Source organism: Rattus rattus, chromosome 4 (assembly GCF_011064425.1).
Source record: "Rattus rattus isolate New Zealand chromosome 4, Rrattus_CSIRO_v1, whole genome shotgun sequence".
NCBI lineage: Eukaryota > Metazoa > Chordata > Mammalia > Rodentia > Muridae > Rattus > Rattus rattus.
In genome coordinates this window covers 18787284-18812074 of record NC_046157.1, presented here as the reverse complement: position 1 = coordinate 18812074, position 24791 = coordinate 18787284, and the positions used below count along the sequence as shown (strand labels likewise).

The 24791-nt window shown below is 48.5% G+C and overlaps 1 protein-coding gene across 1 annotated transcript in view; it reads left to right on the top strand.

Moving 5' to 3' along the window:
* The window catches only part of Kalrn (kalirin RhoGEF kinase), a 537823-nt gene that overhangs the window by 496751 nt on the left and 16281 nt on the right, over window positions 1-24791 (top strand). Inside the window, 5 exon segments of the mRNA XM_032900150.1 lie at window positions 1764-2020; window positions 5372-5495; window positions 6518-6577; window positions 21747-21774; window positions 22412-22583. Coding sequence (XP_032756041.1) covers window positions 1764-2020; window positions 5372-5495; window positions 6518-6577; window positions 21747-21774; window positions 22412-22583 — 641 coding nt within the window.

Here is a 24791-nt window from a genome sequence, read left to right as displayed (position 1 = left end):
AACAACCCGATAAATATGATCGAGTCTTGCTTATTTTTCTTTCTTCCGTTGTAATTAACTGAAATCAGTTTCCTCTGGCTGGGGCACTGAGTGTCCGAGGGCTGTTAGCATCTAAATGTGAGGGAATTCTCGTGGTAATAGGGAAAATGGGTGCTTTAAACAGAAGTTCCTGTTTGCCATATTAGCAAGAGTCAGCCCCATCTAACAATCGTGTACCAGGACCGACAGAAGGAAGCTCACCCTCCATTGGATGATGAGGCAAGAGGCAGCTGATCGTTAAGCATGTGTGAAAGCTAGGTTCCATGGTCCGCACTTCAAACTCCACAGCGTACCACAGGTCTAGCCTGCGCAGCTGGCTTTATCCTAAACCACAGTGGGAACAGAAGAAAACTGGGAAGGTGCTAGCTAGTTTATGTGATCTGCTTTCCACTCTAAACCGTGAGCCTCACTTTTAAACCCTAGCGGATTTGCCCAGCAGACCTCGGTAGTCTCCAGAACCCATTAGGTCTGGGATTGGGACACCTGCATTTCTTACACATGTGGCCTAGTTTTATAGATGTAACTCTTTTCCCCAATCCTCAGTTGATGTTGATTTTGCTCAGATGAATGATTAACGTAAGTGTAAGTTCAGTCCTGTACCACAGTAACTGTCCCGCCTGCCTTTCTCACCGTGCCACCTGAAATAATTTTCTACCCTAGAAAAACCCTGCCCATGTGAATCAGTTGAAGTCACTCTGACATTTTGTCAGCCAGATGGAAGATTTTCTGGTTCTCACCATGCCCTAGGAGGCAGCGTGGCCTCCCGGGGAGTTACAGGTCTGTGTAGATGCAGCTGCCCTGGTATCAAGCGCTTGAAGAGGTCACATGGGCAGCGCCTCCTGTATTATTATGTACATTGGTGGGGAGACCTCAGGATATCTGTTTCACAGGGTAGCCCAGGGCCTTACCTGTGCATCAGATATGAAACTATTCTTACTCCTGTGTCAGAGAGGGTCAGGATGAGGAGCACGGGCGAGTGATGCTTCTTAGAAGGATAAAGAAATGAGCTGGGCATGGTGGTGCATGCCTGTGAATTCCAGCACTTGGGGAGGCTGCAGTTCAAGGATTATGAGTTCAAGGTCCTGGCTTACATGTCAAGTGAAGTCTAAAAAAGGGGTAGGGGGAGCTGGAGAGATGGCTCAGTGGTTAAGAGCATTGACTGCTCTTCCAGAGGTCCTGAGTTCAATTCCCAGCAACCACATGGTGGCTCACAACCATCTGTAAAGAGACCCGATGCCCTCTTCTGGTGTGTCTGAAGACAGCTACAGTGTACTCATATATAATAAATAAATAAAAAAGGGGTAGGGGGACGTTGCATCAAAGGGTCTATGTTCTTCCCATAGAGGAGGATTGTGACCTCTGACCTGACATTCACCCTGACTTCACTCTGTCCAAGTGCTTTCGTGCCCCTGTGCTGATAACAGGTTCTTCCTACCATCGGGAAGGCTGCATGCTTCCAGTTGAAGGTGTGTTGGTAGTTTTCTCCCAGCACCACGTGAAGCCATTATAATACTTGGTTATATACTTTGGCTAAAACATGGTACGGCTATGAAATGTGCTTTCAGAGCATGTTTACAACAGTGTCCTCGCTCAGGAGTGCTCTGCTTTTCCACTCCCCCTTCACCCTGCCAGCATCTGGCCTTTGACCACACAGTAGGAGGCAGAGTAAGCCTGTGCGAACCACCCTCCTGGTGTTTGTGTGCCTTCCACCCCTGTCCCCCTAGCAGAACGACCTGGGAGGCTGCAATGGGACCTCAACCATGGCCGTAATTAAAGATTACTATGCACTGAAGGAGAACGAAATCTGTGTGAGCCAAGGTGAGGTGGTCCAGGTCCTCGCCGTCAACCAGCAGAACATGTGTCTGGTGTACCAGCCTGCCAGCGACCATTCCCCAGCAGCGGAGGGCTGGGTCCCAGGCAGCATCCTGGCACCCCTCACCAAAGCCACAGCGCCGGCCGAGAGTAGTGACGAGAGCATCAAGTAAGTAAGCCCATGGCTTCCGGGGAGAGGAGTATTCGGGTTAAAGGGGGGAAAAGTCAGAACCGGGGGGGAAAAAAACACAAAGTGCAAACCCTGCAGGGGATGGCTGCTGCTCGTTCACGATGACGCCAGGGGGATGAGGGTGTGGAACTGTCCTCCTGCAGCTCGGGGTGTCCAGGCTAGATCGCTCTGGGGTCGTGGTGGTGGTGGTGATGGTGGTGATGGTGGAGATGGTGGATTTTATTTCCCTTTCGTTTATAATTTTCTGTTCATCTTTCCCCTTCTCTTTCCCCCCCAACTCGTTAAGAAAAGAACCCTACTGAAACCTTAGGGGACAAAAGGCATGCCCTCCGTTGCTACATTTGGCCCACCACGGGACTCACTGGACTGGACTTCTATTTATACTGTATGAAGTTACTGATATATATATATATTTTTTGATTGGCACCTAGAAATGACCTTAGCACAAACGCCAGGCCTGGACAGGTCAGAGCCTGCTGCTTCTCCCAAAAGAAAGGGGATTTTTTTTTTTTTTTTTTTGGTTGTCCATGGTAATTCCTCTCTGTACAGATTGTAACGTTTTTATTTTTATTTCTCTCCTCCCCTGTCACTTTAATATATATGTTCATGGTAACTTGTAAGATATTTCTTTTCCTTATTTTGATTGCAAAAAAACAAAAACCCTTCTGAACACATTCCTGTATAAAGCATTTTGCACTATTTAAAGAAACCCCTATGGATAAAGTCAGGTTGTGCAATAGGAGGAGCCGCAATGTTTATCATTGTACCTGTAATGTAACTAATAATTTTAAATGTGATATTTTAAATATGTAAAATAAATTTTCACCATGAGCATGTTTTAATGAGGTCAGAGGTTAGTTGACCCTCCCCTCCCCCCCTCCATCCCATTATTCTCAGACTTCGGGTGTGAAAATGATTTTTTTTCCCCTTTACTCTCTATGGTTTACGGGTTGGTTAGCCGCATTGACAGGGTTTGTTTTGTTTCCTGTATCAAAAGTGCCTTTGTTGCTAGATCTTGGACCCTGCCCTTTCCTCTAAACACCCCCGTCTGGATTTTCTCTGACTTTACCCAAGGGGAATGACAAAGAGTCAGAGCTATCCAGAGGGTTCCCAGCACCCGGGTCTCCTTCAAGTCCCGATGTCTGTGGGTGACCCACATAGGGCAGTGTCAGCCTGCTTTTCTCACAGCTTCATAGCCCCCCATGCTTCATGGTCACCCGGGGGGGGGGTTCAAGGCACTATCACGAGGTGACGGAGCAGCGACACCAGCAGAAATGCCTGCCTTGACCCTTTCCTGTCAGGGAGTAGAAGGTGCTGATGTCACCTGGCCTCTCCAGGTGACCACAGAAATCAGAAGTGGCCCAGCAATGAAATAGGCCCGGCCTGTCCTAGTCTAGAGACATTCATTTCAGAAGCCTTGGATGGGAAGGCCTGACGTAACCAAGCCTCACAGAGGTAGTTCCTCATGGGCGGTATTCTCCTCACCCAGACACTGAGCCCACCTTTCCCCCACCCCCACCTCTGCCACCTTTGGTGTCTTGGTCTCAGGGACGAGGGGCAAAGAGAACAGATAGATGCACCCACTAGCTCCTTGAGTTCCTTGCAAGCCACAGTTTCACAAGGGCTGGTGGCACTGGAGGTGGGCCACTCACTCCCCCTTCCCTGGGCCTGCTGTGACCACAGGGATGCCTACAGTATAAATGTCACTGAAACTGTGTCCACATCAGTCGCTGGGCTTGTGGCCAAGAGATGGAAGCTCCCCAAACCGTGGTGACGTGTTCTTCTGGGAAGAAGAATTTGAAATCGAACCTCTCCTGCCTCTTGAGCATCTCCGATCTTCCTCCTGCGCTATTTTTAACATTTCTCACCAAGCACACTGGGGAGCCCAGAGGGTGACAGTTACCAGGCGTATGCCCTACGTGTGCACAGATAAACACACTGTACCTTCTGCCTTGGGATTCTTTTCCGCAGGGACACCCCCCCCCCGACTCAGGATGTTCCCAGGGGAGCCAGGGACATGGATTTGGGAATAAAAGACAAGAGACAGAAGTCTGCAGTTGTCAGTGTCATACGATCTAGGGGCGTCCTCCATGTCTGATTCTCACTGGGGTAGAAAAGGTAGAGCCAGGTGCTCTGGGAGGTCCTGAGGGGCTACTGATCAGGGGCTCTGAGAAAAGCTCTGGTCTTTGGAAGGATCCCTCTTCCCAAAACATGCCAGGCCACAAGTGGGATTTTCCTCTTCAGGTTAATCGTCAAGGCTGTATGTTAGGTGACGAATGTTCCTAGATAGAACACCTATCTTGGGTTCCTTTAACTCCTGGTGACTCTGGAGCGCTGTGGAGAAGAGGCATTTGAAGTAATTTCCTTCTAAATCCCCCCGCCTCTCCCCTCATGAAGGTTCTCTTCCTGGAGCCCTATCTACAGAGACCCATATTTAACCAGGAAAACAGAAGAGAGTGTAGGCCTCACTCCAGACAAGAACTAACTCATGCAAATCCTGTGGGCCATGAAACACCACTACTGCTCAGGTCTCTGATGCTGCTTAGGCCGTGGCCTTTGCTGCCGTTGACTCTGACAGATGCGGGACTCAAGGACTGAGCCTGTCTTCTGTAGCCGTGAAGTGGAGCCCAGCCCCCAAGTGGGATAGATTGTGTGAAAGAACATTGCTACTGCCACCTCCCTGGGAACACACGCTGGGCCTTATTCCAACAGGGAAAGTGGAACCCTTTTGTGATTGGGCCCTATAACAAACACAGCGAAAAAATAAATGTGGAGGGCACACACAGGAAACTTGCCCTATGTAAATCCAGATATGTGTGGGGTATACGCCTCCACTTACCAAGGCAACTTCCTCAGAAACCCTGGCACTCCCCCAGTGCTTGAGAGCACCTTATTCCAGACAATATATGTGGTTTTATAGAAGGTGCCAGTGGCTTGTTTGCACAAGTAAAATGCAGTTCCTCTATCTTTCCTATTCTATACTCATCCCATCCACCACACCCTTGTCCAAACACCACCTCAGTCCAAAGGGTCTTCATCAGATGCTCAAAGAAAACCTCCCTGGGTCTGGTGACCTGGTACCCATTTTTTTTCCAGATGCTATACTTTACCTAGCACACTTTCAGGAAGGGTCAAAGTTCATCCTCACTTCCAGTTAGAGGCGAGATCAGCCCCAGCCACTGCAGGACCTGGTAACGCAGGTCTGGGGCCCTGAGGCTGGCAGGGGCTTCACTGGAGCGTCTCCTCTGGTGCGCAGCGGTGGTGAGCCCGCCCACCACCTCCCTCTGCTCCATCCTGCCATTTTGATTGGTGCGTTTTTTGGTACAACAGGAAGTCATGCTCATGGCACACTCTACGCATGAGAAAGCGGGCAGACGTGGAGAACACGGGTAAAAATGAAGCCACAGGGCCTCGTAAACCCAAGGATATTCTGGGCAACAAAGCCTCTGTTAAAGTGAGTAAGGTGTTCGGAGCTGGGTCCCTGTCATCCATTCCCTCCCTGAAGCATCCTCACAGGCAGTTTGGGTGGGTGGGGATTGGCTACTTATTCACTGCCCAGTGTGGGGACCGAAGGGGGAGTAGTTTAGCAGGATTCTGCATGCAAGGTCAATCTGTTTTTTTTTTTTATTATTATTATTTTTTTTTTTTTTCTCCTGGCACCTTCAATTTCAAGTGAGTACCTCTCTTTTCCTTCTCTCTTCTGACTAAGCAGATGTTTTACAACAAAATTATCTGCAGCATTCTTAGAAACGCAAGACGCTTGGTTCATACTAAACTTCTCAAAGACACCCACTCAGCAGCCTAGGTCTGGGAACACATTCAGGTTACAGGGGTACGCTCCGAACCCCTGGTGTCATGAAGGCAGAGGTTTGGCACTTAAAGTTCATCATGCCGCAGTAAAGTTTCATTTCTTTTCCCCAGACATCCCGCTGCGCGTGGGAAAAACAGGGCGACCCATCGGTGAAGCCCCGGTTGTTTTTTAAATGATCTGTTCCTTTGAACTATCAACCGTGTGCTTGCCAGACCCTCCATTTTTTTTTTTTTTTTCCCATCTAGAAACAATGTCGTTAGGTGACTCTTCTGAAATGCTCTGCCTCAGGACAATGGAAATCACACATTGATTATCTCTTAGGCACTTTGCCTTCCCGAGCAAAGAGCAACCAAAACCTATTCAAGATCCCTTTGGGGAAAAGAAATTGGGAAGCCCAGCCTCGCCGGAGTGGACAGTTTAATTCCGGCACTCATTGCTTCATCCGGTCACCTCCATTGCTCTTCCTGGTGTGATAAACAGGTGTCCACGGCCCCCTCGAGAGAGCATGCTGCTGCCATGACGCCCCACACCCCACCTGAAAAATACCTGGTTGTTTCTCTGCCTGGTTTCCCATGCCCATGCTTCTCTGATGTGCCCCGCCAGCCAGACTACTGCGTTTCTAACTGTGTTCTTTTTCTCCCCCCTTCTTCATGCTGCCAACCAAGGAGACGAACAGTTCCGAGGAGTCAGAGTGTGATGATCTTGACCCTAATACTAGTATGGAGGTAGAAGCAGCTATGTTGTCCTATTTTCTACACTGATTGCCTTTCTCAGCGTGTTCCCTAAACAGTGACCTTGCGAGAATCCAGGGCGGACCGTGCTTCTGCCATGTCAGGCGATCTCAGGGTGTCCCATCCGGACTGAAGCAAAACAAAACAAAACCTAAATTCACCTCTATTTGGCTAGGAAACTACTTTGGTATCGTTTTTAAAAACAAAGCCTTGTGTGCTTTTCTCTTGAATTTTCTTAATGTTTTCTTCCTTGGAAAGTCTGGCTTTATGTAGAAAATACCCAACTCAATTAATTGAAACATAGAATACTTTTTTTTTTTTTTTCCATAGAAAACAGCTGTAATTGGTTGACTCGCAGTGGCTAAGAGCCACCCAGTGGTTGGGTTTTGTTTTGTTTTGTTTTTTTCTCCTTATAGTTGTCCCCACTCTTTCCTCTCCCCCGTCCCCCTTCTCTGCCTCTTGATCTTCTGGGCTCTCGTTCTTCCATGCGCTGTGGTTTCTCTCGGTGACCTGGTTCTAGTTACTGTGTGAACTGTAGCTGGTTAGGAACCAAGCAAGAAAGGATTAACTGGCCTTCTTTCGCCCACCCCCAGGGCCCAGGCTGGGCCAGGGGCTATGGCAATCACATGAAAAGGCCCATCTAACTGCCTCTCTCCTGGAACCTTGGTCTAGAGACAGGGAGGCAGGAACACGTCGTAGACCTTTCCCACACCCCAGGTTTGCATGCACATGGGAGCTGGAGTAGCACCCTGCCTTCTTGAACATCCATTACCAAGTCTATAAACACGGAGACCTACAAACCCTGGAGAATCAGACCAAGCACGGCCTAGCTTGCCTTGCTATTCAGACTTTCGGGGTAGTCTGAGATATCGTTCTCCAAATCTGTGTCCCATAGATTTCCTCTAATGCAAAATAATTTCTTCCGTTTCTAAATGTATTTTTGACTACTTCATACATGTGCAGAATATACTTTTTATCACATCTACCCCCTCTATTGCTCTTACCTCCCCAAACCCCCATTCTTCCCGACAAGTCGCCTTCGTTCTTCCACAGTTGTTGTCTTATTCTGAAATACCCGCTGGATTTAATCAGGGCTCCTCACTCAAGCACAGGTAACGTATCGGTGACTATGCCACTGAAGAAACAAGGACAACCCCTACTCCCACCCCAGCAGTGACAATAACTCCTCAGCTAGGGATGGGGCCTCTTCCTGAGGTAATCCTGTCAGGCCCAATCTTGTGCGGATAACCACAGCTATGAGTTCATGAACACAACAGCCATATTGAGTCCTCTGCATCCTCCAGATCTTTTGTTCTCTCTGTCCCCTCTTCTAGGGTGTTCCCAGTGTCTTAGGGGGTGGGGTGGGGGTAATACATGTAACGTGCATGTCTCACGTGTGACTGAGCACTCAGAAGTCACTCATCCTCAGCACTTTGATCATTTGTGGATCTATACACTAAACACTGCTCTGTACAGAAAAGAGGCTTCTCTCTCAGGCACTGGTGGTGCACACGCTTAATCCCAGCCCTCAGGAGGCACAGGCAGGCGGATCTCTGAGTTCAAGGCCAACCTGGTCTACATAACTTCGGAACATCCAGGGCTACACACACACACACACACACACACACACACACACACACACACACAAAGAGAGAGAGAGAGAGAGAGAGAGAGAGAGAGAGAGAGAGAGAGAGAGAGAGAGAGACTGTCTCAAAAAAAGAAAAAAAGATCTGATCTCTGGCTACAGACATAAATATTTAGAAGGCAGTTTGACACCATGTCCATTTAGCATTAACAGTAGTAGGTTTCCCCTAAACCCTTTCTTATGTGTAGCCCTAAAGTTTTCACCTAGCAAGGTAGCGTCGTCATCATCATCATCATCATCATCATCATCATCATCACCATTATTATTATTGTTATTGTTATTATTACTTGGCATAATCTCTAAGAAGTCCACCACCATATTACAAAAGCAACTAAAAACCCACGAGAGGGGGTTGGGGATTTAGCTCAGTGGTAGAGTGCTTGCCTAGCAAGCGCAAGGCCCTGGGTTCGGTCCCCAGCTCTGAAAAAAAAAAAAAAAAAAAAAAAAACAAAAAACCCACAAGAGACCATGGCCTAGGAAGAGGGAAGTCAGCTGTGGAAGAAGCCACCTGAGTGAGCTGAGCCAGGAGTCCAGTGGTTGAAAACGGGAGCTCTGCCTGAATGAAGCAGTCCCCTGTGGGTGTGGGTGTGGGTTGGGTTCTGCCGCAGAGCCGAGTCTGGCAGGTGTGGGTCAGAGGACTCTGCTGAGGAAGGAAGCCGTGTGGGCCTTCACAGCCTAAACGCATGTTAGAGATGGGGAAGGCAGGGGCAGTCCTGACTCTGTTTCCCTGGCATTTCACAGGACAGGCACAGGCATGCGTGGGCCCCACACCTGTCAACGTGTAGACACCCATGGTGCTTTATCTCCGTGCCTAGGTGACACTGGCACGTACTGAAGGAGTCAGATGCAAGTAGAGGAAAACCAGATAGAGGCGGGTAGGAGCCAGGTATCTGTGTCCTAAGGCACCTGGAACTGGGGACTTTGTCTAGCTCTAACAGGGTAGGGAGAGAAGAGTAGGATTCCCACACTGTCGGAGAAGTGGTAAATACAGAAGGATGTGCCTAGCTTCATCCACTCAGAAAATTAACTGATCTAGTCAGATGTTTCACTCTATACTTAGGCAAGCTTTCAAGTAAACCCATTTTTAAGGTTCTTAACATTTAAAGCTGGGTAGCCTCTTTGTGACCTGAGGGAGGCGGGCCCCTGAGAGCTACTTGCTCCCCAAGCAGAGACATCAGGGTGTTCTTGATGGCCGAAGAAAGCCCCAATATGTGTTGTTATAAGATCAGAAAGCTTTTCCATGTGGTAACAGACTCATAGCTTCCTGTAGGCAGAAAGTTCAGTTAGCCTAGCCGCTCCAGGGGGAATGTGTGGATCTGCCCATTGCTCCACAGTGTCCAGTGCAGCTGCCTCACAGCCATTGGCGTTCATTCCATGCTGAGCCTCCCAAGGGCCCATGAGCTCCTCTGAACCTGTCACTGTCCTGATGGTAGCCATCATCTCTGATGTTGCTTAGTGACCTCAGAGACAAATGGCACATGGGATCCTGGACATCAAGTTGTTAAACACAGGCAACATGAAAGTGGAACTTTACTGCAGCAGACATGGTAGACGGAAATGGCTGGTGGTGCATCTGAAGACCAATGGAAACCAGGTGGCTGTGCCTCCTCCGGAAGGTCTCCTGCTGCTAAGGTGATGGTTTGGAACCTATTCCCAAAGCTCCCAAGGTCCAGCTTCACCCATATCTTCTGGAAGTGTATTCTGTGCTCTCACTGAACTGAGCGGCAGCCCCCTCTAGTCCTATCTATACTTATCCTCCGTTCCTGGGACCCCAAAACCTGGCACTGCACTCCCACGCTCCATGCCCAGACTCCATGTGAAAGTCCGCCCTGTTGACCAACACCCTTGGCCTCATAGCAGCTTGTTCATCGCAGTACACTGTAAATGGACTCATCTGCCGCCATGAGAATGACGTCACCAAGCCATCCCTACCTTCTCTCAACTGGGGACCGCGTTCCATCAAAGGGCAGTTTGCTGGGTCTCTACACCAGAAGCATCCTATCTGGGTATATATTTGAGTCTCCACAGTGCTCTAAGAAGACATAGGCTGTCTTTGAAAGCAGTTTAAGAGGAGAGTACAGCATACTGGAACCTCAGAGTTAACCAGCCACTACATTAAGGGAGGCTGTTAGCACAGCCCTTCCTACCTCTGTCAACCAATGGTTGTGGGTACTCTCACATACACCATCCACTCCCATACCACCAGCCACAACAGCAAGACCAGCACAAGGTCCCTGCGTCCCCCCTCTGCCTGGCCATCTCTCCATCTGTCACCACACCACATGGAGAACTGTTTTTAAAGTGAAGGCCTGCAGTTCAGCTTTTCCTTGCATCCTTGGGGGGAGGGGTGAATGGGGACATTATGTGTGAAAGAAATTTACATGCAAAAAAAAAATTCCAAATGAGGATAAAAATGAAACACTGGGGTCTCTTGGGAACAGTTCTTCTGGGCTTAGAGCCACATGGCTGCCTGCCAGCTTCTTCAGTCCCATGACCACCCCCCACCCCTTGTGTCTACAAAGTGACACTCCAGGCCCTGAGTACCTAGGCCCAGCATCTGCCTCTAGCCAGGGCCTGTCTCTAAGAAATCTTCTTCTCTGGCCTGGGCTAGATTTCCCTTTGGATTCAGCTGCTGCCAAGAGGTTCCCACATCCATACCACCTCTGAAAAGCTGGGGCAGTCCTCCCTGGGTTTTCACAGCTCCTCAACCCCACATTTCCACCTGCCCGAGTCACTCAATGAGGTTGAAAACTGGGAACCAGTTGCCAGACTTGGGTCTGTATCTCCAAGGATCAGAATGCTCAACCCAGCTCTTACATCAAACCTAATTAACCACGTGCATTTTAACTTCTTCACTAAAGCTCCGTGACCCTCTTGGCAGCCCTCACCCAGAGTGAGAAAGACTCCCCAGCCCCTGCAGGCTTTGCCTCTTTTGCTGCCAGCTCTGTGGCTTAGGGAGCTAATAAGGACTGCATCATGGAGAAGGGCTCTGAAAGATGGTGAAGCTAGACCTTTGAAAAAAGGAGGCTAACTGGGGAGGAGATTTCTAATCAGGGTAGAAGTAACATTTTCAACAGCACCTTGGGAGCCTGTGCTTTTATGGATCCCTCTTGCCATTTGACAGTGGACAGAACAGAATCCTTTCTGTTGGAAGAGCAGAGTCCAGTGACAGGAAAGACCTTCCCCGAGTTGTGAGGTCATCACTGCCTTCTTCTGTGTGCTCCCCTCTCCTCTGTCTCCCCAGCTCTTTTACCTTTTCAGGCAAGGAGTTGAAGTACAAAAATTTTTACTCAGGGCTAGAGGGATGGCTCAGTGGTTAAGAACATTTGTTGCTCATCCAGAAGACCTGGGTTTGGTTCGCAACACCTACATGGTGCCTCACCACCATTCATAACCCCAGTTCCAGGGGATCGGATGCCCTCTTCTGTGGGTACCAGGCATGCATAAGGCACGCGGCACACACACACACACACACACACACACACACACACACACACAAATGCAGACAAACACATGCACACAAAACAATTTTTAAAGCTGTAATGTTCAGTTTAGTCAGTAAAATGATTACCGTGCAAGCACGAGGGTCTGAGTTGGTCGCCAGCATCCATGTAAAACGTTGGGCACCGTGGCATCCATATCAACAGTTATCCAGAGCTGAGATGACAGACAAGATCCCTGGGTTTGCTGGCCGGCCAGCCCAGCTGAAATCAGTGGACTCCCAGTTCAGTGAGAGACCCTATGTCAGAAATGAGTCGGAGAATAATCGAGGAAAATGCTAGGAGAGCTGACCTCTGGCCTCCACACACACGGGCACACAAATGCATGCTCATGACCTCGTCTATGCATACCCACTGATTTAAAGCAGAAGAGAAGGAAACAAGAAGTTCCCTCGAGTCAGTTGTTCAGTTCCCTGGCCATTATTTCCCCTCTCACCATCCTGTGGCCACTTAGATCACAGCCTTTCCAGGTTGGCTTAATCTAAAACACAGCTTCTGGGACCCGAGAAGGCCTACCTTCCTCTGCCAGTGCCCTGTATGGATGAACTGCTCCATGCAGCTCAACCCATAGGACTCTTCTTTGTATCAGTCCTGCTTCTCAAGGCTGAAATATGATGCAAACTGAAGCAAGCCTCACAAAGGCAGTGGGACTGACCCCGAGTCGGAAAGCCTGGCTCTCGATACAGGGCAGCTGTGTGACCTCAGGTCAGTTAGCTTTCCTGAGCTCTGGGTTTCTCTGCAGGCAGCTTACGCAGTCCCTAGTGTGCAGGCCTTTAGATGCTGACATGTAGCCCTTTAAACGCCATGTAGATCTAAGGGGTAACGTGTGTCAGGGAACTTGGCTCTGAACTACGTCAGCCTCCCAGAGCATTGGGATCGTGACAGAAGAAACTGGAAGAGGTGTCTTGAGTCGGGGTAGGGATGGCGACTGAAGTGACCACTCTCAGTTCTGGGAACAGTGCGTGTTCTGAGCTGGCAAATCTTTTCTTCCCAACGCCCAATTTCAGGCCCCAGATCTCCCATCCTTGAAGAGCCAGCCTGTTGTTCCTGCCTTGGACACTCTGGCATCCCCATCCCAGATTCAGGGCTTCAAAATAACCTGGCCACACAGATAGAACTTCAACAGCCCAGTCAGGCAACTGACCTCCTGGCCCTGCCAGTGTGTTTCCACTGAAGGCTGTTTTTGTATTTTAATAACAGAATTAATGAAAAGAACTCTTTAGAGAAAAAGAAAGCGAAGCACCACATTCCTGTCATTTTGGCAAAACATTTGCTTTGTAACGTATCTGATGCCTTTGGCAATCAGACACTGTCTTCCTGCCCAGATTTGCTCTGATTCCCTATAAGGGCGGATGGATGGCCTCCTACCCAAGGGACCTTAGCTGAAACAAGATAGCCCTGCATTCTGTGCTCTGACCATCAGGGAGGACAGTTTTGTCACTGACCAAGTCCCCAAGAGAAACCACTGTAAAGGGAGGAATTGCTTTGCCTCACGGCTTCTGTGTTTCCGTCATTGTCTCTTCAGCCCTGATGCTCTGGGACGGAGATGAGGTAGCAGGAGTGAGAGAGAAGAGGCTGGTCCCTCATGATGATCAAGAAACAGGAATGGAGAGCGTCCACACTGGAGGGCTATGGCCTTCACTCAGGCTATGAGATGGGGCCACCCGCATTCAGAGCGGTGTATCCCCATCCTAATTGATCATCTCTGGAAATGCCCTCATAGACACGACAAGAGTTGACCATAAGCATTAACAGTCACCTCTCAGCCAGGCAATGGTGGCACATATCTTTAGTCCCAGCACTTAGGGGGCAGAGGCAGATGGATCTCTGTTTGAGGCCTGGTCTAAATGGAGTTTCGAGACAGCCAGGGCTATTACACCAGAAACCCTGTCTCAAAAACAAAACGAACAAGGAAAATAAAACAAACAAACAAACAAAAAAAAACCCAATCATCCCTCCTAGAAAAAAAAAAAAAAAACCAGAAGCAGAGAGGTCAAGATCACGCAGCCGATGAAAAAGCAGGTCTTACTATTGAGCGATGTTCTCAGCTCCACTCGAGACCTCAGCTCGACCTATATCCTGCAGGAAGTCCGAATGCAAAGTCTCAGGCCCTTCCTTGTTGCACACCTGCTTGCAGGAGGAGAATTTCTCCTTCCACAACTTTTATAATCCCCTGACGGCCGGGGTGATCACAGGCCTTTGGGCACACCCTTTGGCGGTGACTCAGGAGCTCAGCCATTGCAGCCCTGAGAGTAAGTCTGTTGGACACCAGTTGAAGATGTCTGAGTTGGTTTCTTGGGCTGGCATCCATGTTGTGCTCTTAGTCATGTGTGTGTGTCCTGAGGCGCCTCACCCTAGTCGGAAGGTCAAGTGCCATTGACCTAGGAGCTTCCCTAAGAGTGCGGCACTGAAAGAGACGAAGCCACCACCCCCGCTCACCTGTGTGCACAGACCTCCGAACACCATCGAAGTTCACCTGCAGAGCTCGGCACATCCCTCAGGGTTCACAGAGCTAACCTCAGGGAAGTCAGGGAATCGATAGCACATGGGCAGACCAGGTTCTCCAACCACAAAGATAATTCATGAAAATAAAAAAGGTTTGGAGGAAAAAAATAAAATTAAAATAAAATAAAAAAAACATTAAGAAAAGGTTTGGAGGGAGCTGGAGAGTTGGGTACTGAAGTTTGAAGCTATATAGGCAGCCGTAGGCAGCTCACAACTTTCTGTAACTCCAGTCCAGGGGATCTAATGCCCCTGGCTTTCTTGGGCACCTGCATTCCCATTCATATCACACACACACACACACACACACACACACACACACACACACACACACACACACACACACACACCACAAAAACACACACACACACACACTCACACACACATACACACACACACACACACACACACACACACACACACACACACACACACACACACACACACACACACATACACACACACACACACACATACACACACACTTGAATTTTTTTAAAAAATGATTCGAGGCTAGGTCAAGGTGAATGCCTTTAATTCCAATACTCAGGAGGCAGAGGCAGGTGGATCTCTGCAAGTTTGAGGCTAGCCTGGTCTACAAGAGTGAGTTCTGGGAGGACAGCCAGGGCTACACAGAGAAACTTTATCTAAAAATAGATAGATAAATAAATAAATAGATGGTAAACTGATCTAGTCAGATTGAAATAAGGAATAGGTAAACCTTCAAATCAGAAATCACCCCCAGCCCCAGGATCACACGCAGAAGAAAGGTTTTAGGGAGTTTTATTTTATGCTGGGGATAGAACCCAGGACCTCACGCATGCTAGGCAAGTGTTCTACCGCTGTGCTATGTTCTCAACCGGGGAAATACCTTTAACCGTCTGTCCGTTTTCTAACTAAATGCTATCTAGCATCCCTCTCCTTCCCTGCAGATTTGGAGCTCTGAGACGGTGTGAGTTTGTGTCCCCCATCTTTATCCCATTAGCATCCTTCCTGTGCAGTTTGGAACTGTGTTTTGTGATTGGGTGACGAGGGACTCAGAAAAAAACAAGGTCAGATCATCTTCAGCTGACAGCTGGTTTCCAGACAGAATTTCACCTTCTTCACCTTCTTTCTTGGCGTCAGACTCTTAGGCATTAACTGGGCGGGATACTCCAGCTCTCTTCAAACTTAGTTTGTTATTCAACACTGGATGATTTTACCTGTGACATTTTCCCTGAACTCGCTGCTGTCCTATTTTGAAGAGAAATCCAGAAGGAAGGAACTAAATTGCAGTGAGGATTCTTTATGGCTTCAGGAAACCCTGCTACCTGCTGCCCTCTGCTGTTCAAATAAAACCAGACTCCCCAGCAGTCCGTCCCTGCCTCTCCCCACTCCCTAACCCCAACTGACTTTACCTAGTCTGTCTCTCTGTCTCTCTGTCTCTCTGTCTCTCTGTCTCTGTCTCTCTCTCTCTCTCTCTCTCTCTCTCTCTCTCTCTCTCTCTCCTCTCCTCTCCTCTCCTCTCCTCTCCCTTCCTCCCTCCCTCTTGCCACTCTCAGAGTGAGACTATATGCATTTTATGTGACTAACACCATGTTTCCTCCACAACCACTTCTAGCTGACATTTTAGTTCTCCATGGCATCCCATCCATCACCATGCTCAGACATTCAATTTCAAGAAATATCTGAGACTTGGGATTAGTGCCTCCAGTCCCTACACATACCCACAATGGACACCAGGTGACACAAATTCTAGTCCAGTAATAGAGGGACCTGAGTTAATCTGATTCAACAACTTTTGACCTGTTCTGCCACAGATTCTGTGTTGAACACCATGGCTGATGACTCTGACTGTACTTAAAACACAGGAGGGTGACCATCTGCTGAGGGTGCACAGGACCAGTGAGCAAATGCAATGCAGATAAGATGTTATGCAGCTCGTGGCAGCTCGTGATCAGAGGCCCCGCCCAGGGTGCCATCCTCTGAATGCCTAGAGGAAGAAGATCACCATTAGCTGAATCACAGACTCGGACTGACCAATGGAGTTCCCAAGGAAGCCACAGATCCAATGTATAAAAAGTGAAATCACCCCACTTTCCTTTTTTTTTTTAAGATTTATTTATTTATTATATATAAGTACACTGTAGCTGTCTTCAGACACACCAGAAGAGGGCATCAGATTTCATTACAGATGGTTGTGAGCCACCATGTGGTTGCTGGGATTTGAACTCAGGACCTCCAGAAGAGCAGTCAACGCTCTTAACCGCTGAGCCATCTCTCCAGCCCATCACCCCACTTTCTTAGGAAGTTGAATTCTTATCTTTACCTCCTCCACATTAGACTCCTACCACTAAAGCTGTCAGCGATTTCAGATACAGATCACCACATGCCAAATTGGAGGCAATAAGTAGACAACGTGGCCCTTGTCCTCGTGGGCCTGGGAGCCATACAGAGCCATAGACAAAAACATTCCTAAGTAGACCACAGGAGGAGAGCCAGTGTCACGGCCATCTCCTGCCCATACTTAGATTTGCTTCAAATAGAGGAAAGGGGTCTCCTGTAGATGTGATCCACGGGCACAGCTAGCAAAAGCGTTGGTGTGGAACCTCACTGGGGTCTAAGTTCCTGCTGGAAAGTGGATGGAGGACTGGATTGACAGAGGCAGCCCAGCAGAGCAGGTGGGCCTTCGGCATTCATGACAAAGTGCAGTACTTTTCCCGGACATCTCCCAGTGCACTCCACACTGTGACGGACAGGTGCTGAGCCAAGGCAGAGACTCCCATAGCCAGCCAGTCCACTGTCACTGTGGGATCTTACGCGTCACTCCACCAGCTCATTCAGGAGATGGGGACTAGCAATCCTCCCTCTGTGCTTTCCGGGGCTTTGGAGGATCTAAGGAAGGTGTTCGTGAGTAGTCTATACCAATTAGATAAAGCTGCTCGGATCTGTGTTGGTATTACCATGATCATGCTCTCCTCCCTGGATCAGCCAAAAGGCAAAGAAACAAAGATGGCTGGCTTCCCTGGGTCTTTCCAGTTGAAGAACCTATAGTTGAGCCTTTCCCAGCATCCCCACTAAAGCTACACCCTAAGTAGGAATGTTCATTTCATAAGCACCATATGTGTTCAATAGCATACACGGTTCGGCTATGGTTTCACGATGAGGAAGAGGAGTCGGGCAAATTCTCTCTGCAGCCGTCTGGGGTATGCTCTCCTAGGCTTTTGAAGCCTCGCTTTAATTTTCGCTAAGACCCGAGGACGTAGCTCAGCACTGCAGTGGTTACCTAGCACACACGTGCCCTGAGTTCAGTGCCTGGCACCTCACGTGTATATGAAATCCATTAACTTTCCACTGCACCATTGTCTTCCCTGTGAGACTCCTGGTCGGGGCTCCATAGCCTCCTCTCTGGGGAGTCTCCATCATGGTGGGAAGTCCAGGGCACTGAACAGAGACTGCTTGGCATCCTCGGATTCTTTCTCCACTGAAGTCCTGATGGGGGAGGGGAATGGGATGTTGCAGAGTCTAAAGCTCTGTTATCTGTTGAGGGAGGGTCCATACCATGGCAAACTTCCAGTGCAAATGTCATTGAATCCCATCTCCCCACTGTGCAGAAGCCTGTGGATGGCAATTCTCCTGCCTACCTTGTTCCCTCCTGGTACAACTACCTAGCCAGGGTCTGCTCAGTAAATCTTTGCCAACCTCAAACCACCCTTCCATGTTGGCACTACAATCCCCAGATTACAGAGGTCTGTGTCCACAAAACCATGTCGGTGTTACAATCCTAAAATGGAATCGAGTCCCACGTTGTTTAAGAATTGTAGCGCCAGGGCCGCCCCGTTCCTGTGTTCTCCCAGCAATTACACACTTCCACCTCACTCTGCTAAGAGCTACCGCTCTCGAAGGCTATGCACAGTGTAGTTTTAGAATCATTTTCCAAAGTTTGTGCTCCGTTTGCCAACAGGCTCTAATATCAGATATTAGACATTTACCCGGGACTGATTATTTTACATGCCTTTTGGTCCTGTTTTGAGATCCTCTTTATGAACGTAACATTCCTGGGAGAAATGAAGTGAGGTAAAAGAGCGGGCCCTCATTCACCAACGTGGATCGAATGCCCACTGTGTGGAGATCCCAGGGGGAAGGTCCTGAGGCACAGAGGTGAACAGCAGCAGTGCCCGCCCTGAAGAGCGAGGGGTCTAATTGGTCAGACTGCACCTTTCTTTACAAAATACCGTGACAGTGAAATAGGTTGACTGCAGACAATTTGGAAAGTCTGGGTAAGAAGAAAAAGGAGAGCGGGATCATGGCATGTCTTTAATCCCAGCCCTCTGGAGACAGACAGATCTCTGTAAGTTCGAGGCCAACCTGGTCTATGGAGCAAATTCCAGGACAGACGGCTACACAAGGAAACTCTGCCTCTCGGGAGGGACAAAAACAAAAACAAAAACAAAAAGCAAAACAACCCACCTCCCCCCCCCCAAAAAAAAGGAGGAGGGGGAGGAGGAGGAAGAAGAGAAGGAAAAGTCACCTAAACCTTATATATTGTTTTATAAATACAGAGAGGTAGAGCCGGTGGGTTTGTATTTCTGTGTCCACAAAGCCACGCACACATCATCCAGTGTTTCTTGAGTGGGAAGGAAAGCCTCCTGTAAGCCCAGCACTGAGTAACCACTATCAATATCTGGAAATATTCTCAGCCTCTTTTCTGTGCTGAATAACTGACCCAGACCCTACCTTACCTAAGCCAGGCTAATTGATCAGTGTACAACCCCTTTTGCGCGCCCCCTGCTGGTACCATGGTGCTACTGCAGCAGTTAATGATCACCTCAATACCCTTCTTCCCTCTAACACGGGCCAGGATATTTTCACACAGAGAGTTCTCTTAGTGTGTGAAAGAGACTCAGTAGCTTTTTTTTTTTTTTTATCACGTCCTTCCATGTGTCACATATCCACAAAAGCCTCAGGGGCAGGAAGCTAACAGGTTGCTTAGCGCAGACCCAATCGTTTACCAGAGATCCTCAGTAATTCTTCCAAGTGGGGCTTTTTAAAAAACGGACCTGCCCCCCTAACTCCCAGGACCAACAGACTAGTGTAGCTTATTTGACTGTGAAGCATTCAACCCTAAATGAGAGGTCTGTACCACAGCCCCTCCCCAGAGGGAACACTGCAGAAGAGGAACAGCAAGGTTATACAAGCCAAAGGTTGAGAAGGACAGCCATGATAAAGTGTCTTCTGGGTATACAGAGCCATCCCTTGTATGACTTCTCCACAGCAATGGTTCCCTGGGCCAAGCCAGTCAAGAAGCCGGCACAGATAGGGGAGGGTCTCAGAATCCAGCCCTAGCTGATGGCTAACAACTGAAGGATTCTGGGATAGGAAGGTCACTGTTCCTCAGGAGAGTGGCCCCTGGTAGGCTGCCTGTGCTCCAGCAGGCAGATGGCTGCCCTCCCTGCATAACACCTGCCCGTGGACAGCACTGATTGAAGTCCGTGGGCTATGAGAAGGGAGGACATGAAGGGGGTGGGAGGATATGGCAGGGAGTTCTGGAAGGAGCTGGACAGGGAGTGGGGTGGTATGATCAAAACACACTGTGTGCATGTATACAATTCTCAAAGAATGAATACATTTAGAGTATGTCTGTTCTCTCTCTCTTTCTCTCTCTCTCTCTCTCTCTCTGTGTGTGTGTGTATGTGTGTGTGTGTGTGTGTGTGTGTGTGTGTGTGTGTGTGTAAATGCCAGCCAGACATAATGACACATGCCTGGAACCCCAACTATGCAGAAGGCTGAGGCAGGGGAAGCACTAGTTCAAAGCCTGCTCTAGTAATTTGGTAAAGGCCTTATATCAAAATTTTAAGTAAGGACATTTATGAAGGGTTGTAGGCCACTGCAGTGCACTTGCCTAACCTGCAGAGCTATGGGCTGGGTCCTTAGTACACTCTCCCCTACTCCAAACACCCGCGCACTACTTCACCCCAACCCGGACAGGAGCTTTCGTCATGAGGTCCAGACATTGGCTGCACTTTCTGGTTATAAGCTGCCTCTGTCAAGGAGCAGGAACCATTGGTTCGAAGGATCTCGGGGTTGGCATTTTCAGACTAATACTGCATAAGCCAGAGTCCCCACACTGTTCCAGAATTAGCACCTCAAGGGTGCCAAGAGTTTTGGGGAAAACCTAAGTGTAAAAGGGTAGTTTGTGTGCAAAGGGGAACCCCAGGGAGGAAATAGCATCTTCCAGAGGGTTCCTGCACACTCCTCTCTGTGGGAACACACAGAACCTGTGTTCACAGGAGGCGGGGACAGACCATGTAAAATGCTCTACCAGAGCTTTTCTTTGTATAAGGTGAGTTTCCCACCCTAGTTGGAAGGCAAGAACCTTGCATGATAAAGAAGTAGAGGTTAGGCACCTCAGCAGACAGCTTAGCAGAAGGGAGGCCATTACGCATTTTTATCTGAATAGGAATTAAGTACTTAAGTAAGTAATTAATTAAGTACTTAATTAAGTAATTAAGCACACACCACGCTGAACACTTGGCATATATAACCGTACTTATTATGTCTGGGACAGCCAACCACACTAGGTCTTCCCCACCCCCACCCCCACCCCCATTTGATAGTGAAGGGAAATTAATACCCATCAACGCCAAGCGGCGAGCACGCAACCACGTCAGACAGAAGGTGACACCTGGCTCTCAATTCACTAAAGCCTAAACTTTCTCACACGCCAGATTTTATGAACTGGGCTTCTCTTTGCCTGGGAAGAGGTAATACAAAAGGTTGGGAACAGAGCAAAGTGAGCAGCCACTTGAGAGGGGATAACTTTCCGGGCTGGCTAGAGTGGCCAGGTGTTCTAGGGCAGGGCACATTTGAGTGTACTGCTGTTTTCTCCTCACGCCAACCATGGGATTCAAGAATCATTTGGTGGGCTTAAATCTTCCTTTGCTCCCTCGAGTGGCACAAAGATCAGGTGTTTGTCCATCCCCTGTGGAGGTCAGGGCCACAGAGTTGGGACTGGAGTCAGATAGACATCTGGAATCTGCTGCTCTTTTTCTTTAGCCAGAAAAGCTCTGCTTAGGGCCAAATACAGGAGGAAGGGGACCTTTGAAAGGGAACCACTGGGTCGTTCCATTGCGGCAACCCAGTTTGATAGCTCTCATGGCTTTTGTTCCTGCCTGTAATTTGTTGGGGGGAAATTGTTGCTATTGAACTACTAGAGGACATGCTGAGTAGGAAGGGTATGGATCTGTACATGGAAAAAGAGCAACAGAGAGGAAGGGAGAAAGGTGGCCACAACCATCATCAAGCAGTAAGCCTGCCCAGCGGCCATCTTAGACAGGAAGTAATCCTATGCCCTTTGGTGTCAAAGAGGGTATCTGTGACTGTAGTCATCCATAATAGCACGGGAAAAGAAAGGGTGGGCTCCTGACGCCATTGCCCCAAACGGTCCTTGTTTTTGACCCAGTTAAGTCTCTCATTTTCTCCGAGTTGTAAAGGTTCAAGCAATTTTCTGTTCTTTTGTGTGTGTGTTTTTTTTCAGATCTTGAATCCAAATTTCATCCAGGAAGGTGAGTTTTTTTAAGGGGATAAAATCGAGAATGTGGGGACTGGCTAATAAATTACCTTATATCTAGCTTTAAGGCGGGGGCTGTAAGCAGCAGTGATAATGCTTCTGTATTTATGGATAAGGGGAGATCATTACGATAAACCGGTAAATGCAAAGAGTACAGCATGTAAGGGGTTCTACTGTGATAAATAAATAAATTAATATCTTTGTATAAAGCTCAAAGACGGTATTGTGAAATGTTCCCAAATGCCACCTCTACATTATGCCATCGTGGAGCCTTTCCCTCTTTTGCTTTCCTTTCTAATGTTGCTGTTAAACAGAGGGCCACAAAGGTGGGCGTGGTGGCGCACACCTTTAATCCCAGCACCGAGAGGCAGGCAGACCTTCCTGGGTTTGAGGCCAGCCTGATCTACATAGCGAGTTTCTCATAGATCAGACATTGCACACTGATCAGTGTTAGGCCGCGGGTCATTTGAACCCTGATGCTCCGTCTCTGAGGGTGAGAATACTACAGTGTCTTAAATGGCTGTTATAAGTTTGTTTCAAGTAGCAATATGAGTGTGTATCAATTTCCAGTAGCAATATGAGTGTGTATCAATTTCCAGTAGCAATATGAGTGTGTATCAATTTAATTGCAGTGGCTCCGGAATTCCTTGTGCCCTTGGTAGATGTGACCTGCTTGCTTGGAGACACGGTACTGCTACAGTGCAAAGCCTGTGGGCGGCCAAAGCCTACCATCACCTGGAAGGGTCCAGATCAGAACATCCTAGACACCGACAACAGTTCAGCCACATACACCATCTCCTCCTGGTAAGTGGGTCACCCAGTGTCTGGGCCCATAGCACCCAGAGGCTGGACTGGGGCGAAATTCTCTCTGGATTACTAGTCACCCCAAAAGATCTGTCCTGGCGTCTATTCCAGGCTTGCCTTGCTTAGGAGAGAGACCGCGTTAAAAGCCTGGGTGGGTTTGCCTCCACACCAGAGCACCCCGTATTCCAGTCTCAAGCACTGCCCACTCTGCAGCTGGTCCCTCAACCTAGCTCAGAACTGTGCCAGCGTACATCGAGTGTGCTGCCCAGCACCAGACAGACAGACATGAGGCTTACTGAACCATCTAGAAACACTCTGTTCAGGACCTACAGACAACAGATAAAGCAGTATCCTTTAAATAGCAAGCCAAGCCTGAACTATAAATATAAAATGTTCCCATGGCCCTGCCTTAGAGCCACACTGTTAGATGATCTGTCCAAGGATCCACAGGGAGATCTGTCAGGACCGAATGCTCACTGAGCACCTGGAATGCTTGATGCCCATCAGGATGCTTGGAGATGAAGATGGCGATGTGATTCATTCCTTACCTAAGAGCTATGTTATGAGGGGGGTGGGGGTTCATCTTCCAAACTGTGCGATGGGGTGTCAAGCTACAAGGTGCATCTGCATTAAAGGCTGCTTGGTTGACTGCCTCCTGACCATCCTGCTAACTTGTCCCGCCATGAATTCTGGGCATCGCTGTGCCTGGCGGCTCACAGCAAACAAACAGAACCAAGTTCTAGTGGCTCACCAGCCACTTAGAGAAGTGCCCAGGATCGAGCACGGTTTGATTGGCTTAAGTTGTGTTTGTGAATGTGTGTGTGTGGGGGGGGTGTCTGGGTGTGTTTGTGTCAGTGAGTCTGTGTTTGAGATTGTCTGTGTGTCTATGTGTGTGTCTGTGAGTCTATGTGATTGTTTTTGTGCCTCTGTGTGTGGGTATCTGTGAGTCTGTGTTTGTGATTGTGTGTCTGTTTTATATGTAAGTATTTATATGTCTGTGTTTGTAAGTAGGAGTGTGTGAGTGTGTGTGTGAGTGTGTGTGTGAGTGTGTGTGTGTGGTGTGTGTGTATGGTGTGTATGTATGGTATATACGTGCATATGGTATGTGTACGTACGTGGTATGTGTGTATATGGTGTATGTATGTGTCTATGGTGTGTGTATATGTGTGTGTGCGTGTGTGTATGTATGTCTGTGTATATGTGTGTGGTGTGTGTGTGCATGTGTGTGTGATGTGTGTATATGATGCATGTGTGTGTGTGTATATGTGTGTGTATATGTTTGTGGTGTATATATATGTGTGTATATGTGTGTGTGAGTATGTGTGGTGTGTGTGTGTGTATGTGTGTATGTGTATGGTGTGTGGGGGGCGGTGTGTGTACATATGACAGGGTATGGAGGTCAGAGGTCCACTTCAAGTGTCTTCGTCTGCTGCTCTCCTCCTGTTTTTTGAGACAGCATCTCTCATGAAGTCTGGAGTCTAGTGTTTCAGCTAAACTAGACTAGACTGACTAGACTCTAGCCTCTGGATCTGCCTGCTCCCCGACCCACCCAGTTCTGGGGTCACAGGCACAAGCCACACCCACCTTGTTACTCATTCAGACTCTCTTGCTTGTACAACAAGCCCTTTACCCACCAAGTCACCTCTGCAGACACCCACCCAATGAGTTTAAGGGTCCCTTAGGTAAGGCTTGAAATACTGAATCATATTCCTCATCAACTCTGTTTTACCATTTGTCACTGACTTTGAGACTGAGGTCATTTCACCACAAGGACTCGTTGTGTGATGTCCTCGTAATTACACTGCTGACTGGTAGGTTATAGGATTTTATTTCTAATTCATATCTCATTGCATCCCTATTCTGTCCCTTATTTACACAAATTTGGGCAGTGAGCATAGCCAAGAACAAAAATAACTCCCCACATTGAGGGTCCCGAAGGGGATAGAAACTCACAGGAAGACCAACAGAATCAACTAACCGGGACCCTTGGGGCTCTCAGAGACTGAACCACCAACCACAGAGAGAGCTAGACCTACCCTTCCCCCTGCACATATGTAGCAGATGTGTGGCTCCATCTTCATGTGGGTCCCCCAACAACTAGAATGGGGAGTACCCCTAAATCTGCTGCGGGTATAATACGTTCCCCTCACTAGGCTGCCTTGTCTGGCCTCAGTGCGAGAGGATGCACCTAGTCCTGCAGAGGCTTGA